We start from the raw sequence: 14,871 nt of genomic DNA on the forward strand, positions 1-14,871 counted from the left end.
TCAGGTACTTTCTTAACTGTGGCCTATTTAACATTCTATGATTTTGAATTTGGGCCAGGAAGTCCTATAAGAAACTTCCTCCTGAAGCACTTATTTCAATTCTGACTACAAGTAGGACACACAAAAGTAAGTAACAAGGTAATATAAAGTTAAGTCTTTGAAGCTTGTGATATTCAGAATAATCAGAATTTACAGCTTTATAGCACCTACTTCATTTACTTGAAGCAGTTTACTCTTCCTTTCCTGAGATGTGATTTCAAACAGCTAATGCCAACTTAAATCACATCAGAGAAGAGAATCACAGGATAATTTAGGTCTCCGGTCCAGCCTCCTGCTCAACAGTATCATCAGTTATGAGGCCAGACCAGGTTATCGGGGCTTGATTCAGACGAGCCTCCGAGGATGCACATGCACAGCATCACTGCACAGCCTGCCCCGATGCCTGACTGCCTTAATGGGGAAAATGTTTTTCCTGTTATCAAGGAACTTCTAAATCTATTAAGAAGCTTGAAATCTGAGAGTTTTATACAGCTACCACATGTAACATTTAACAGCCTTAATTTACTGATCTACAGTCTAACACCACATACCTTCTTGAATAGAAATTATTTCAACCTGCTCCAAACCAGCAGTAATTATCTAGTAACTTGCAATACTCTTGCTATATGACTGCTTGATAATACCGTAAATAGCTTTTACCACTATTGCTTTCACTGTTACAAACTGAGCAAATTAATGACTGAGAGATAACCACTGCTAAAAATCAAGGTGAACTTTGGTGCAATGTCAATTTCTGTATTATTAAACCTCTAACATAACCACAGGATTAGGAAGAGAAGAAACAAGTACAGTTTATTGCCAGTTACAGAGGTGGTAAGAACTAAATTTTCCAAACGAGCAGCCTAAATTTAAATTTGTCTATCCCTGCTGCTTGCGCAGAACTCACAAGTGCAGATGGAAATTTTCACTGAACTTGGCTGGATTTCCTGAAAATACATTCAAGATTGCTAGCATTGATTTGGAGGTCAATTTTAGACTTATGTTATTCTCAAATGTTATTTGTTACATGGTTCACTAAAAAAGACAACTGTTTTTTTCTAGTAGCCTCACAACTGATGATAGAGGATAAGCCTGATTCCATAAACATGTATTAAAATATTTTAAAAAAAAACAGTGCATCTTCTCAAACTTCAGAGTATTTTTAGTGTTTCAAAAAGAGGAGCCAAGCAACCCCCCAAACTCCTTCGTACATTTTATGCATCATAAATGTGACAATATAGAAAGACTTGCATACAGTCAAATTTAATTCTAAATAAAACATTTCCGCATACTCTAAAAAACAATTTTTTCCAATGTGTTTTTTCCAGGTTATCATTATTTATAATAAGTGCTTTTTTTCCTTTCATATTTTACAGACAAACGTAAAGAATATTTAGATTAAGTGTATTAAGTTGAAGTTTACTTTTAAACTTCTGCTGCTTCAGCAGCATGGTTGCAGAAACATAGTGTGTCATGCCACTGAATATAGTTAAGATTCTACTCTTGCCTTACTGGTGTCTTTGACCAAGAACCCCCTTCTTTTCCTGCATAGAAATAACTCAAGAAGTTCTTTCTTATGCATTTTATGATATAAAAAGTTGGTGAAAATGTAGTAAACCCCACCCTGAATCATTGCTCTAATATTTTGAGGTCCTGACGCAGACCTGTGATGATGGCGCCTGGCCACAGGCCCTTGGACAATGCAGCACTTGGCTTATTTCATAGAATCATAGAATGGTTTGGGTTAGAAGGGACCTTAAAGATCACGTAGTTCCAACCCCCTGCCACAGACAGGGACACCTTCCGCTAGACCAGGTTGCTCAAAACCCCATCCAGCCTGGCCTTGAACACTGCCAGGGATGGAGCATTTACCACTTCTTTGGGCAACCTGTTCCAGTGCCTTACCACCCTAGCAGCAAAGAACTTCTTCCTTATATCTAATCTGAATCGATCCTCTTTCAGTTTAAAGCCATTCCCCCTTGTCCTATCACTACCTACCCTTGAGAAAAGGTATTCACAGAAAACAGACGTTGCCACCACAGTGCCAGGCCCCAAGGGGACACTACCAAGCTGCACTGCCCCTGACAGACACCCTGGGGCACCCTCAACCCTGCTCAGGCCCCATTTTAGCCCCAATACTCCCCTCCCAGGACCAGTCTCGAGATCTCCACAGCCCTGCTCTGACCAGCCACAGGCCCACGAAGAGCACCATGAGGCACACGTGGTTTTGGCAGGGGTGAATGATGTTCAGCCTTGCTCTTAAACCCACGTCAGACCCACCAACCAGAAAAGCAAAACCATCTTCTGAAGACATGGACTTGCATAAGCTGCACAGCTTTTATTCATTGCACCGACAGCAACGGGATTTAGGAAGAAAACACTGCCAGAAGTCAGTCACTGGGGATCTGATTAGACAGACAGCATTTAACATAATCTCTACTGTGAGCGCATTCTTCTTCCTGTAATTAAATGTGATCACAGATGCAATTATTTAGGGGTATAATTCCACCAATTTAGACACCAAACTACTTCAGCTGCAGGTGGAAAGAGTAAATACTGAAAGGACAGGAATGAAAATGTGGGTGTTGTTATGACTGGAGGCTGGACTACTAGGCAACTAGAAGTTGTAGGAAAATACAAAGTTAGCAGGTTATGAGGTAGAACGTCAAAAAATTTAGTAGTGCTCAAAATTATCACACACTGAGTAACTGAAACATTTCTAAAAAGTTTGCCCCTTTTGTCCTAAAGAATTACAGGTTTATTTTGAAGCTAAAGGATATCTCTATCTGTTACTCCAGATGTTTTTTGGGAAGCAAAAACATATAGACTTCGTCTATCTCTGTCTACAACATTTAGAAACATTATATTTATAGTAGGTATATTAACATTATATTCATTTGTATCCCCAAAGACAAACCAACAGCATGAAAATCAGAAATTTATGTTTGCAAACTATGACAACATGAAAACAGATAAATATGCACATCTTTCTGAGGAACTGCTAACAGAGAAAATTAAAGTCTCTGGGTGCTGGGAAAGTAAAAATTCCACGCAGGATTGCAAATTACAGTTTGGTCTTAGTTATATTTCTTATGCAATCCTGGTTTACTCTTTTTAATATGATAAGGCTTATTTACCCATACAGATGCTGACAGTTTCTGCTCCAAAGAAGGGGTACTTTGAATGGGTAAGCCACTCAGAAAAGCAGGTGTGGGTTTTGATGCCAAAATTTTGGAAGTAAGAGACGACAGGCACAATCCTACTCGAATAGTAGTCCCAGTCTATCTTCTATCATAAATAGCTGAATTATTTTGTTCTTTTTTTTCCCTGAAGTTCACATAGCTTCAGCATCGTTGATCATACTTTTAGAAGGTTGTATATTGGTATTTTTAAAAGGATGGAAAGAGTGATACTGATATTCCGAAACACTGGAAAGTGAAAAAACTATGTGGCAAGAGTAGCCATGCCTCTGCTTTGTTTCAGATCAGTTCAAAAGCCACAATAAGCATTAGCAACAGAAATAGTAACAGCTGTCTGAAGAGAACAATACCGAGAAGCAACTGGCTATAAATGGGTGACTGTGGGAAGAAAGGGAAAGAAAATGTGTTTATTAAGAAAAACTAGTAAAATATTGTTTAGTTTTAGTCTTTCTCCACTATATTATCTATACATTACACTGATTAAATTGTTGGCACTCTCTTACTGACTTATTTTATCTGTCAATTATTTTATCTACAAAATTATTTTATCTACACATTTTTATCTACATATTTTATCTACACAAAATTATTTTATCTACACAATTATTTTATCTACAAAAACTAACATTTTTGTAGTTGATTTTCATATTATTTTGTATTTGTGAGTTCCAATAAGAATTAAAGAACCCTGGATTAACAACCAGAAGCGTTAGAGAATACTTCTGTATACGCAAAATAGACATTTGTCATTACTCTCACAGATTTGCAGGAATGATGCTTTTAATGGGGATTTGAGTAACAGAAAAAAAAAATTGGCGTCATTAAACTGTTATGAAACATATGAAAGTATATATAATTATGCATAAATGCAATTCCGGGCCTTTCTGTCTCTTATTATTAAACAAATATAAACAGCTTCACAGAGAGGTACCTGAGACATATATAAAATATTCACTGATAAAATGCCTCTGGAATCATAGTACACTTTCAGTAACTTGCATGGAAGACACTGAAATTGTTGTAATCCTTACAAGAACCTCTAAACATCTACATTCAATAAATTATGAAACAATTTCACTATTAACTTAAGTTGCAGGAGGCTGTTTACAACAAAATGTGACAAGAGTCCCTGAACACCAACTCATCTCTCTTTGGGAATATTTGTTAATAGCACTAGAGGGTAAACCCCAGTAAGGATGAAAGAGAAAATACAAAAATGCATCTGAAGGTTATTGTTGTTTATTCATATAAAACATAATTTCTGAATCATATCTTTATGCTAATGCAAAGAGAACAACCCTGTACGTAGTAAGTGTAATACAACTGAAGGTATGCTAACTGAATACCTGGAATATTTAATTTTATTAATAAAAGTTAATGATGGTGTTGATTTCTCTCTTTAGTTTCTCAGTCCACTCCTTCCCCCCACAAAGAGATGTGCAGTGTATCTACTTCAATGCATTAGTTATCGTCACCATGTGTACTTGCACTTGTAATTGAGTTGCTGTATCTGGATTGAGTCATTCTATTCTTTTTTTAAATGTTGTAGTATTCCCTTCAAAATAAGTATTTCTTTTTTTAATTACTATTCTATAAGCTACTCTAGTTTTTTTTATTTGCTAAGTGCATGTCATTGGAACAGAAAACAAGTTAGGCAAGGTTACATGACTTGAGAAGTACAAAGCACACCTGAGGCACACACAGCCCAGAGGCAGCGGCAGCCCCCAGAAGCAGTGGCACCTCTTTTGCTCAGAGCTTTGCCCCAAGCCCCATCGTAGGGGTCAGGCATATGGGGAGCAATGAGAAAGGGAACAACTGTATTCTGACCCTACTACTCTCATCTGCAAAGCATTGGTGAAGGAATCATTACACCAGCTGTAACTGAAAGCAGTACTGACACTGCTTACAGCCATGCAGGCCCCACAGGGCTAAGAATGGGTAAACACACAGTTCCCTACTTCTGAATCCTTTTTTGAGCAATTTTGGGGAAGACAGTATCAAAATAGAAGTCATTCCATAGAGAAGAAGTAATATTTGCATAAACATTTTTAAAGCACTGTATTCATCTTGTTGTTAGAAACATGAAACTCATTAACACCACTGTGATTTTTACATGTGTGGTGAAGTCCTCAAAATATTTAGAATTGTGATGATATAAATAGAGTGACACCTTGCAGCAAGATGCATTCTGTAATTTATATGTCTTCTGAAGCTAAATTGTCAAAATGTAACAAATATGACAAGTTTTGTTACCACAATCTGCTAAAATGCAACCAAAATGGAACGTCATTAGTTTCTAAAAGTGCCATGGAAATTTAAAAACATCACTGCTTACCACTGCCAAGATTATTTGTACTAGAAGCAGTTATGAAAGCAAATAGTCACTCATGCAGTTTCAATTTCACCTTTACGTGAAAGACTATGCCAAGACCATTTCCTGCTTCAGTCCCAGTGAAGGTCAACTCTTACAGATTTGAATGGGACATGAGTGCAAGTTTCACACACTGTTAGCCACTGTTTCTACAATTAATCCCATTTATATCAAAAAAAAAAAAAATTAAAAAGGAATAAATTCACTGAATAAGCCTGAATAAAAATAAAAATCATACTTAAACTCTCTCGAGGATGCTGATTTCGTTTTAGACATAGCACTGTTTTCTCCTAACATCTAGTCAATATATGAATTTTAAGTAGAGTATAAATTACCTTTTCTCAAAAAAGAACATGCAGTTTTATCAAGCTGGAGTAAACAGCCTCCCTTGGAAATCCATCATGAAGCATTTACTTTGCTAAAGCAAAATGAAATTTGCCTGGTCATTTTTTTAAGGATTTTCCACTGCACTGGCCTACCAGTGGCTCAGTTTATAAAAGAGCTATGATTTGAGTGCTGTTAGTATTTCATTTGCCTTAAGAAATAAAGATCTTGTAGGCAGAAATGAAACAAAATCATCCTTGGATATAAAAATAACATCCCAGTTTAGGATGTTAGCTGGTATAGTGACTCCTGCTTTTTTCAACAGTTACGCCAAGTCAATGGGGCTTTGAGCAACCTGGTATAATAGAAGGTATCCCTGCCCTTGGTGGGGGAATGGGGGTTGGAACTAGGTGATGTTTAAGGTCCCTTCCAACCCAAACTGTTCTATGATTCTATGAAATAACCACCAACCAAATAACCAGTCTGTGGCATTGAAAAGCCCTGCAGATATAACCTTGGTCAATTTAACTCTGTACAGACTTCCTACATAACTCTGGCAGTAAAGTGATCTAAAACTGGAGATGGAAAATCAGAGGGGAAATCTGTGCTGTGCTATTGATTTCTCCTGCATTGACACCCAGGATTTGCCTAGTTGCTGACACAATGGAGGGCAACGCTAAGCTGGCTCTAAGCTACACTGGATACCACACAAGTCTCGAGCAGCCCAGGATCCCAGAGGCATGAGATGGCTGCACACTACTTACCTTCTTTGCCCATGTAGGTATCTGGCTCATCAAAGATCTTGCCCTTAAACTGGTAACACACTCAAACATGACCAACTATTTCTGGTCACTTTGTTCAGGCCATACTGATGTTCAGCTGAACCAAAAAGAGAGTCTTTCTTTCTGCCACTACTCGCACCTATAAGCATACTGCTTTTGACATCTGCAAGAGCTGCCTGAGCAGTTTTTCCTTTCTGGAAATCTATGTTTAAATGCGGAACTGTGGCAGAAAGAGGATAATGCGAGAATCGATGAAATCTCTCTTGGTGCAATACTTCGTGAATTTTTGTTCGCCACACAAATTCTCATCACATTATAACAAATGGGGTATTTGCTGTAAAGGAAAAAAAAAAAAAAGCAGTGAAATACCAGCCATATCATGTTGGGAAATCAAATATATTGAAAAATGTATTTTATTAGCAGTAGTGTCTTAATTTTAAATCATGTGCCTGACACAATATTATACAGAAAACTTTTGTACACGTAATTTCTGCACTTGAACAGCAGATAACTAGAAGTTCATGTTGACAATAAAGAAAAAATACAGTATGATTTGTTCATACTACTGTGGAAAAGTAAACATTTCCTTGCAACTACTGTCATAAATCCTTGAAAACGTATGAAGTGACCTGACACCAAGAAGCAGTTTACCTGCAAAATATTACAGATCCAGCAAAGTCAGCTTCTCCCGCACCATCACTGTTTCTGTGTAATCCACAAGAAATGCAAGTCTGGGATAATATCAAAACCCAGTGTGTTTCTATTTCCCAACATCAGAAATATCAGCTGCTTGTATCAAGGTGCTTATTGCTTATCTAGTACTGATCCTGGCAACATCCAGGATAGTTGATTTTCTCAGTTAATCTCTAATATTACTTTTAAAATACTGCACAACAGTTCCAATCCCCAGCTCCAAATATTAAAGAGGCTCTAAATACTGAAAAATATTATTTTATTGTAATAAGACCAGAAACTGGATATAATGATTAAAATCTGATCACAAATCATTGCACTGGGTCTTGTGCATTTCTACTGAAGCATAAGAAAAATCAGAAGGTTCCTGGCACAGTTTTTCACTGTAGAGGAATGCAAGTTGTTTTCGTTATTTATTTATTACAAAGATGAATTTGTTGAAACTTCTTTTTAATCTCACATTTTAAAATCATTCTCAAATGAAGTTTCTTGGTTGAAATGATGAAATCAGAACATCAGTTTCAGTAGTCTAGATTAGCATATGTTATGTCAAGTGGTGGCATAAGAAATATATTCTCATATTAGTAATTTATGACTGTACACTTCGATTCATCCCTTTACATTCAGGGACATATATTTTGGAAAAAAATACAAGATAAAGAGTAGTCTATTATTTATTTATTTTTAAACTTTATTGAGTTCATCTGGAATCACAAAGCAGAATATCCTTAACTTTTATGTCAGTTTTCCAAAGTCACGGGGCCAGGACTGCCTACAGAATCTCCCTTTAAAGGGCTCTGCTTAATAGTCCTATCAGAAACAATGTTCCTAGATCTTTAGACTGTCAGAAATCTGAAACTTTTCTACATCGTGGTTGTGATACTGACTTAACCCTTCACATCAGCCTGTACCACAACATGATGGATGGAGAACAACTTAGCATGGTCATCGAAACCACATGCAGGTTGGCTTTCATACCAGTCTGCCCTCAGAAGAGCAGTTTATCTGCTGACCCACCAACCCCTCACTATCCCAGGGGGATGCTGAGCTGAATTTAGCATTCACAGAGCAACTAACACCTCAAAGTATTTTGTGTACATGTTTGTTCCCCATGTTTGAAGTGTCAGCCAGGTTTTGTTGTGGCTGAGTTTTTTTGGGTGGTTGGTGCTGTGGTTTTGCAGGTTTGGGGGTTTTGTTTTTTCAAAATCTCATATTGTTTTATAAAAGTTCATTGCTTCCAACTGCTTATTCCCCACTGATTACAAAACTATTATCACTTGTTTATGACAATTTCCACAGCAACCAATATAATCACAGACCGCTGTGACTTCAAGAGGAAAATAAGCACTATAAATTCATGCAAATGTCACCTGTTAAAAAATGAAGCAAGAGACAAGGAAAAAGAGATTGTCACACGTGATACAGGACTGCCAAAATAGAATGCATGTCAAAATTTTTTGCACAAAATATTACTGCATTTTTCTTACAATAAACTTGTCAGTTCAGCACAAAGAGCTTCAGGCTGAGCACGATGATCTCAACACCCATAAGTCAGATTGCGTAGCAGATGTTAAATGTAAAATCCATTAAGACCAATTAGATTCCACAGAAGAAAAAAATAGTAATAGTATGCACATGCAATGCTACATTACACAACAGTACTGAGAGATACAGTGACCCACAAAAAAAACCTCCACAAAACACAAACAAACAAACAAGCAAGCAAGCTTAAAAAATGTAAATTCCTTTCCTCACAAAGAGGACCAGCTAACAGAAGGTATGTTACGTTGCCTGCAGCCTTGTGAAGCAAGGTCTCCTGCCTCCTGGTCTGCTGTCTCCAGCTAGAAGGAACTCTTGTGAAGGCCATCACCTATTGCGCACCAATAGGTAATTAATCAGTGGTCCTCTACAGCAGCTTGAAACTAAGCAGTGAAAGAGTTTAAGCCTCTTTCCCAAACTGCATATGCATTACATGTCATGTTAACTGACCCAAATCATCCTCATGTGTACTAAGGTGACAGCTCCAATAGCATGGAGCCAAGCTATCAAGGAAAAGAAAAAAAAATAAGGAAAAGCTTGTGGTACACTCAGTAGACCCTTTTCACTACCACATAAGAATTTACTCCTTTTATTAACCATTAAAAGACAGGATTTATAATGGACACATGGAACAGATCTGTGAACACTTTTCAGAACTAACCCACCAATGCTAGGTGCAGGTTAAATTCTGGCCGTGTAGTAACTGTGTAGACAAATGAAGCTGTCACTGTGTACACGATAGTTTGCACACCACTGGGGGCAAAGGATCTAATGTTTTTTGTAGGAATTATGCATACTAAGAGGAAAGTCTGCCTCTGCACTTGTCAGGACATGTTGCCAAAGGCTGAAGCATTATTTCCTGGTAAGCGGTTTCAAACTGCTTACTCTGGTTCTTCAATCAGAATTAGTCTGCAACAACTAGTCCATCCCTAGATATTAAGGAATTCATAAAGTAATTAAATATATATGTAGTATCCAAGATGAATTTAATCTGCCTGGAGGTTTAATAATATAACTTTTTTTTTTTTTTTTTTTTTTTTAGAAAAAAAATGATATATGGTTATTTCAACTCAAAATACCTACTGAAGTTTGAGAGATACTAGAAACAGACCTTGACCTTGACCTGTTCCACAAACAATGTTGTGGTTTAAACCTTCCTTAGTAGCTCTGAGAACTCATTCAACCACTCAGGACCTAAGGAAATGGGCGGAACATACATATCCTCATGTATTTTTCCAATCACTTTGCTACAGAATTGAACACAAGTCCTCGGGAGAAAGGGTGAAAGAGAAGTTTGTGTAACTGCTATAGAGGTACAGACCAACAACTAATACAGTTGCTGGTTGCAGATGCTCATGCTGTGAATAACAAATGCAAACACAGCTAGAGTTTTTTCCAGTAGAACATAAAACTAGGTTTCTTCTCTGCTACCACCAAATTAAGTCTCAGGTGCTGGCCAAAACCTGAATAAGCTCCCTTAAGTTTTTTGTCTTGATACTTTTGTCTGTAAGGCACAGTCCAGAGTTGGACATTCCCCATGAGAGCTCTTCAAATCAGCAACCTCCCAACCAAAACTGCCTCCTCTCTGAGGTTCATGGGGACATGCAGCAAGGAATAAATTGAAAAGTGACTGCTCTTCTCTGTATATTAAGCTCTGTTTATGAGAGAGGAAGGAATACAGTCCAGGCTAATGCTATTGGAGAGCCTGCAGCCAGTAACCCTGACCACTCTTCTCACCCCTGGCGCAGGCTTCCAAGGTTTGCTCTCCCTTTGATGAATTCTTGTGCAGCAGTCAGGCAAAGCAACAGCAAGCACCCAATGCGTCCAAGGCATTTAATAATAACGTACTGTTTTATCAACAGTCTTCATCAATTGGACACTTAGTTTAAAAACAAACAAAACTAAAGCATTACTTCAGGCATTGTGTTTTGCTTGTTTCTCTTCCCATTTTGGTGAGTTGTCTCCACATTGCTGTGTTTCAGAAAAATCTACCTGATCATACGAACACATATAAAATTGTTAAACAAAAAAGATTGCTAAACGCATAACAAGCAGCCAAAATTAAAATACGCTCCCCATCTTTTCAGCCTACTTTTATCTCAGCCATTTTTGCACTCAGAAGTGTAAAAAAACCAAAACCATACACACTCAAAAACATTAAAGAAAATCTTTTTTTTTTTCAGTTAAGTGTATCAATTTAAGTAATAACTGGTTTACTTATCATAGTATTGTAACTTGGAAGACTGAAAATCAAAACAAAACTCATGATGTAGAACATTGAATTCATCCCTGGCATTATTCCATGTAAATCAGTGCTATTACACCAGGGATTAATTCGGAACACTGATCTGAATTACAGCACTGATCTATAAAGCAACCACACGCAAAATATGACCCAAAACATTATGAGCACCACAAATGCACACAAATAATTATGCACCTACAAATCTATTTCTGAGCAAACAGAACTAACTAGTTCATAGTCTTGATAAGAACAATAAGGAACTTCTACTATTTAGAAAATCATTATGACCATTTTTCTCAGAAAGGAGATTTAATAATCACATAAAATACTTGATACAAGTCCACCCTGTAGATGGTAAAGCTCCTCTACAACTCAGTTTCTACATATGCTAATGAAATATGACTGACAATAAGTTATGCAATGAATCTTCAGAAACTCATTAAATATAGTTTGAAGATTGATTTTAAGTACTAAAGTCTGCTCAGCAAAGGGTGGGCACCACCCGTACCATATACAACAATGTAAATTATTTAATGAATTTCTCCCTCAAGTAGAAACCCTTTCACATTTCCATCCTTTATAAAATACCATGCCTAGGTCCAGTTTTAGACACTAAACAGGTTGCTTCTGTTTAGCTGCCCTGCTGATGAAGTTAGTTAGAGGCTGCATCTCCCATCTCACCACAGAGGCAGGCGGATGCTCTACCAGAGCATCCCTCCTTCACTCAGAGAGCGTGAGACCACACAGAGGCAGGAGAAGAAAGAAGCGAATGAAGAACACCTCATTCTTCGATAGGCTCAGTCGGCTCTCAAAAACATGTGCCTGTTTAAGGCTGCCTGTGCCTTTCAAAGACAACCCTCAGCCAGGGGCTGGTGTTCTCCATCCAGCTGCGGTTTCATTACTCGAAACCACTGCCCAGCCAGTGCCCTACATTGCACTGCATACTTTGCCAGATTGAAAATCATTCGCCATTGCTCGATTTTTCTATTTGCAAGTGATCTGAAACCTTTAAGCCTACCCACAGCCAACTAGCAAAGTTGCTTAGGAGCTGTGTACCGGCCACGGAGTGGTTTATTTTCTTTTTTCCATTCTTTTCCCTCCCCCCCCCCCCCCCCCCCCCCACCTTGGAACCAGACTGTTTCTTGCTCCTCGGGAAGTTGGCCGTGCCTTGGCTGCCCCTTCCTTCACGGAGACCGTGCCCAGGCGCAGTGCACTCACTCGGGAAGGAAACGCAGCCATAAAATACTAAAACCCTTCCCTGCTCGGGGCTCCGCCGTTCCAATCTCCGCACCGCCTCGCTGAGTGGGAGCGCAGCAACCCTCCGCCGCGGGGCCAGCGCTGCGCACGGCCACGGGGATGGGACCCCCCAAGCGCCGCCGCCGCAGCCCCCCGACCCGGCACCGGCGCGACGCCCCTAGGAAGACCCCGACACGGGGCAGGCGGTGCAGGGGGGCTATTCTCCCCTTGGCACACTCGGCATCAAACGGTGCGCACAGCTGCCGTTGCTTCAATGAGCGGGGGGGAGCTGGTCCTCCGCCGCGCTCCGGACGGGGCACTACGCAGCCCTGTCCCTCCCGCACCCCAACGCACAGAATAAAATGTGAACTGTGGCAGTGGCAGCGTCGACTGAGAGGGGAGAGGGGGCAGCCCCAATTCCTCTCGGGCTACATGTTATTTTGGGACAGCGAGGGTCGGAATGTAGTGGTGCGAGTGCACTTTTAGCTGCACAGCGCAATGCACCCCGCGGGGCCAGGGCGCGGGCGGCACTTACTGAAGAAGATGTACTCGGTATAGCTGCTCCAGATCTTGTCGTCCCTGTACTGGTTGATGAAGGCGGCGGTGCCAGTGGAGTTGCAAGCCACCATGTGGAAGCCCGCCTCGGAGAGCCGGTCGAAGGCTTGCTCCAGGTAGGTGAATTTGAGGTAGAAGCGGGAGGTGTACTTCTCGGGTGGGCGATCGGGGTCGCGGCTTTCGTTAAGGGTCTCTCCGAACACCTCCTTGGCCAGGGCGATCCTGCCGCACACCATGATGCGGGCGACGCGGCGGAATTTGGCGTCCGCCTGGTTGTCCCGCACCGTGGTGTAGGACCCGCGGTAGCCCACGGTGAGGAAGCCCGAGCGCTTGTCCAGCGCCGCCCGCTGCAGCCGGTCGCTGCTGCCCTGCGAGTTGCTGTCCTCCAGGTCGCTCTGGCAGCCCTCGTCGTTGAGCGAGCTCTGCTTGGTGACCTTGGGCGACAGCAGCTTCACCAGGTCGCCCAGCTGGAAGTACTCGGCCTCCCGTAGGAGCCGCTCCTTCTCGGGGAAGTGCTCGGGCAGCGCCAGCTGCTTGTCCCGCAGGTAATCCAGCACGTACCTGAAGAGGAAGCCGTCGCGGTCGATGAAGAAGCGCGCCCGGCTGTCCCTGGGCAGCTGGCGGGCCGCCGCCGGGCCGCCCCGGCACGGGGAGAACATGGTGGCCAGCGTGCTGTCCGGGACGCTGAGCAGCGTGGAGTGCCTCGTCACGTACACCTGGCCCCCCACGTTCAGCTCCACCACCTCGGGGAACGGCGAGCCCGACGGCCCCGACACCATATCGCTGATGGGCAGGATGCTGCCGCCCGCCTCCTTCAAAGCCATGGCTGCGAGCGGGCGGCCGCGAAGGAGGGTCTCCCTCCTAAAAAAGCCGGCCTCCCTCCCTCCCTTCCACCCACCCCACCCTTCTTCTCCCTCCCCTCCTTCTCCTCCTCCTTCCCCTCCTTCCCCCGCCGCGCCCGGAAGCGCCTGGACGGAGCCGCTTCTCCCACCGCCCTCCGGCACGGCCCCGGGGGAGCGGCGCCAGCCCTCACCTGCCCCGCTGCGCCCCCTCGCTGCCCCGGCGGCGGGACGGGCTGCGCTGCGTTGTGCTGTGGGCTGGCCCGGCCCGGCCCGGCCCTGCACGACCCGCCCCGCCCCGAGCTCTGCCCCTGCCCCTGCCCGCGCTCCGCCCGGCGGTGGGGCCGCGGGGACCGTCAAGCGCGCTGGGCTCACGGCACAGCGGCCGCCAGAGCCGGCTGCCGCTTGGAGAAGCGCTGCCAGGCCCGGCCCAGGGAAGAGCCAAGCTCCTATCCCGGCTCCTCCCCCCGCCTCGGCTGGGTGGCTTTTTTGGTTCGCTTTGGGTTTTTTATTTGTTTTCCCCCTGAAAACCTCCCAGCCTCCCCCAGATCCGTCTGGCTGCGTTATACTGTCACTCCGGTTGGCACTTGCAGGGTGCTAGAATGGTGGTCGTCCTTCCAAAAGTAGCATTCTGCAAGATGCACATAATAGCATTTTTCACCATCTTCCGTGTATCAGCATACCTTTACCATGGGGGGGGAACGGGGAGATTTAATTGAGGACACAAAAGAAAACCGTATTTGCTGTGCTGGCGGTACAAATGTAACAGGCCGTGGTGGGGCACAAATGCTGTATTTGGTGTCCTGCTGCTTCGCTGGGGTGCAGCACACTGGGACCTTGATTTTGAGAGAAGCTTAATGTGCACTCTAGTTTGACGATGGAATTGGGGTGATTCAGAGCAGAAAGCAAAGTCAGCTGCCATTAGGATCCAGATGCCAGACACAGGTTTTGATTTGGAACACATTAGAGTACAGATTCTTGGCCATAAAGCAACTAAATTCATACTCTATTTAAGCAGTGAATTTTTAAAATTTGTATTGTTTTTATG

General features: G+C 42.2%; 1 protein-coding gene across 5 annotated transcripts in view; it reads right to left on the minus strand.

Annotated features, from left to right (window-relative positions):
- The window catches only part of KCTD8 (potassium channel tetramerization domain containing 8), a 92,690-nt gene extending 78,475 nt beyond the window's left edge, over positions 1-14,215 (minus strand). For 2 of the 5 annotated variants that reach the window (XR_003992333.1, XM_030492763.1), the window contains exon 1: positions 12,965-13,851. Coding sequence is in view for 2 of the 5 variants with exons in the window: in XM_030492763.1 (XP_030348623.1) it covers positions 12,965-13,808 (844 nt within the window). In the remaining 3 variants the exon portion in view is untranslated. Of the gene's footprint in view, positions 1-12,964 lie in introns of all 5 variants that reach the window. The other 3 variants (XR_003992332.1, XR_003992331.1, XM_030492762.1) reach the window with 2 other exon arrangements.
- Between the last annotated feature and the right edge of the window lie 656 nt (positions 14,216-14,871).

Source organism: Strigops habroptila, chromosome 7 (assembly GCF_004027225.2).
Source record: "Strigops habroptila isolate Jane chromosome 7, bStrHab1.2.pri, whole genome shotgun sequence".
NCBI lineage: Eukaryota > Metazoa > Chordata > Aves > Psittaciformes > Psittacidae > Strigops > Strigops habroptila.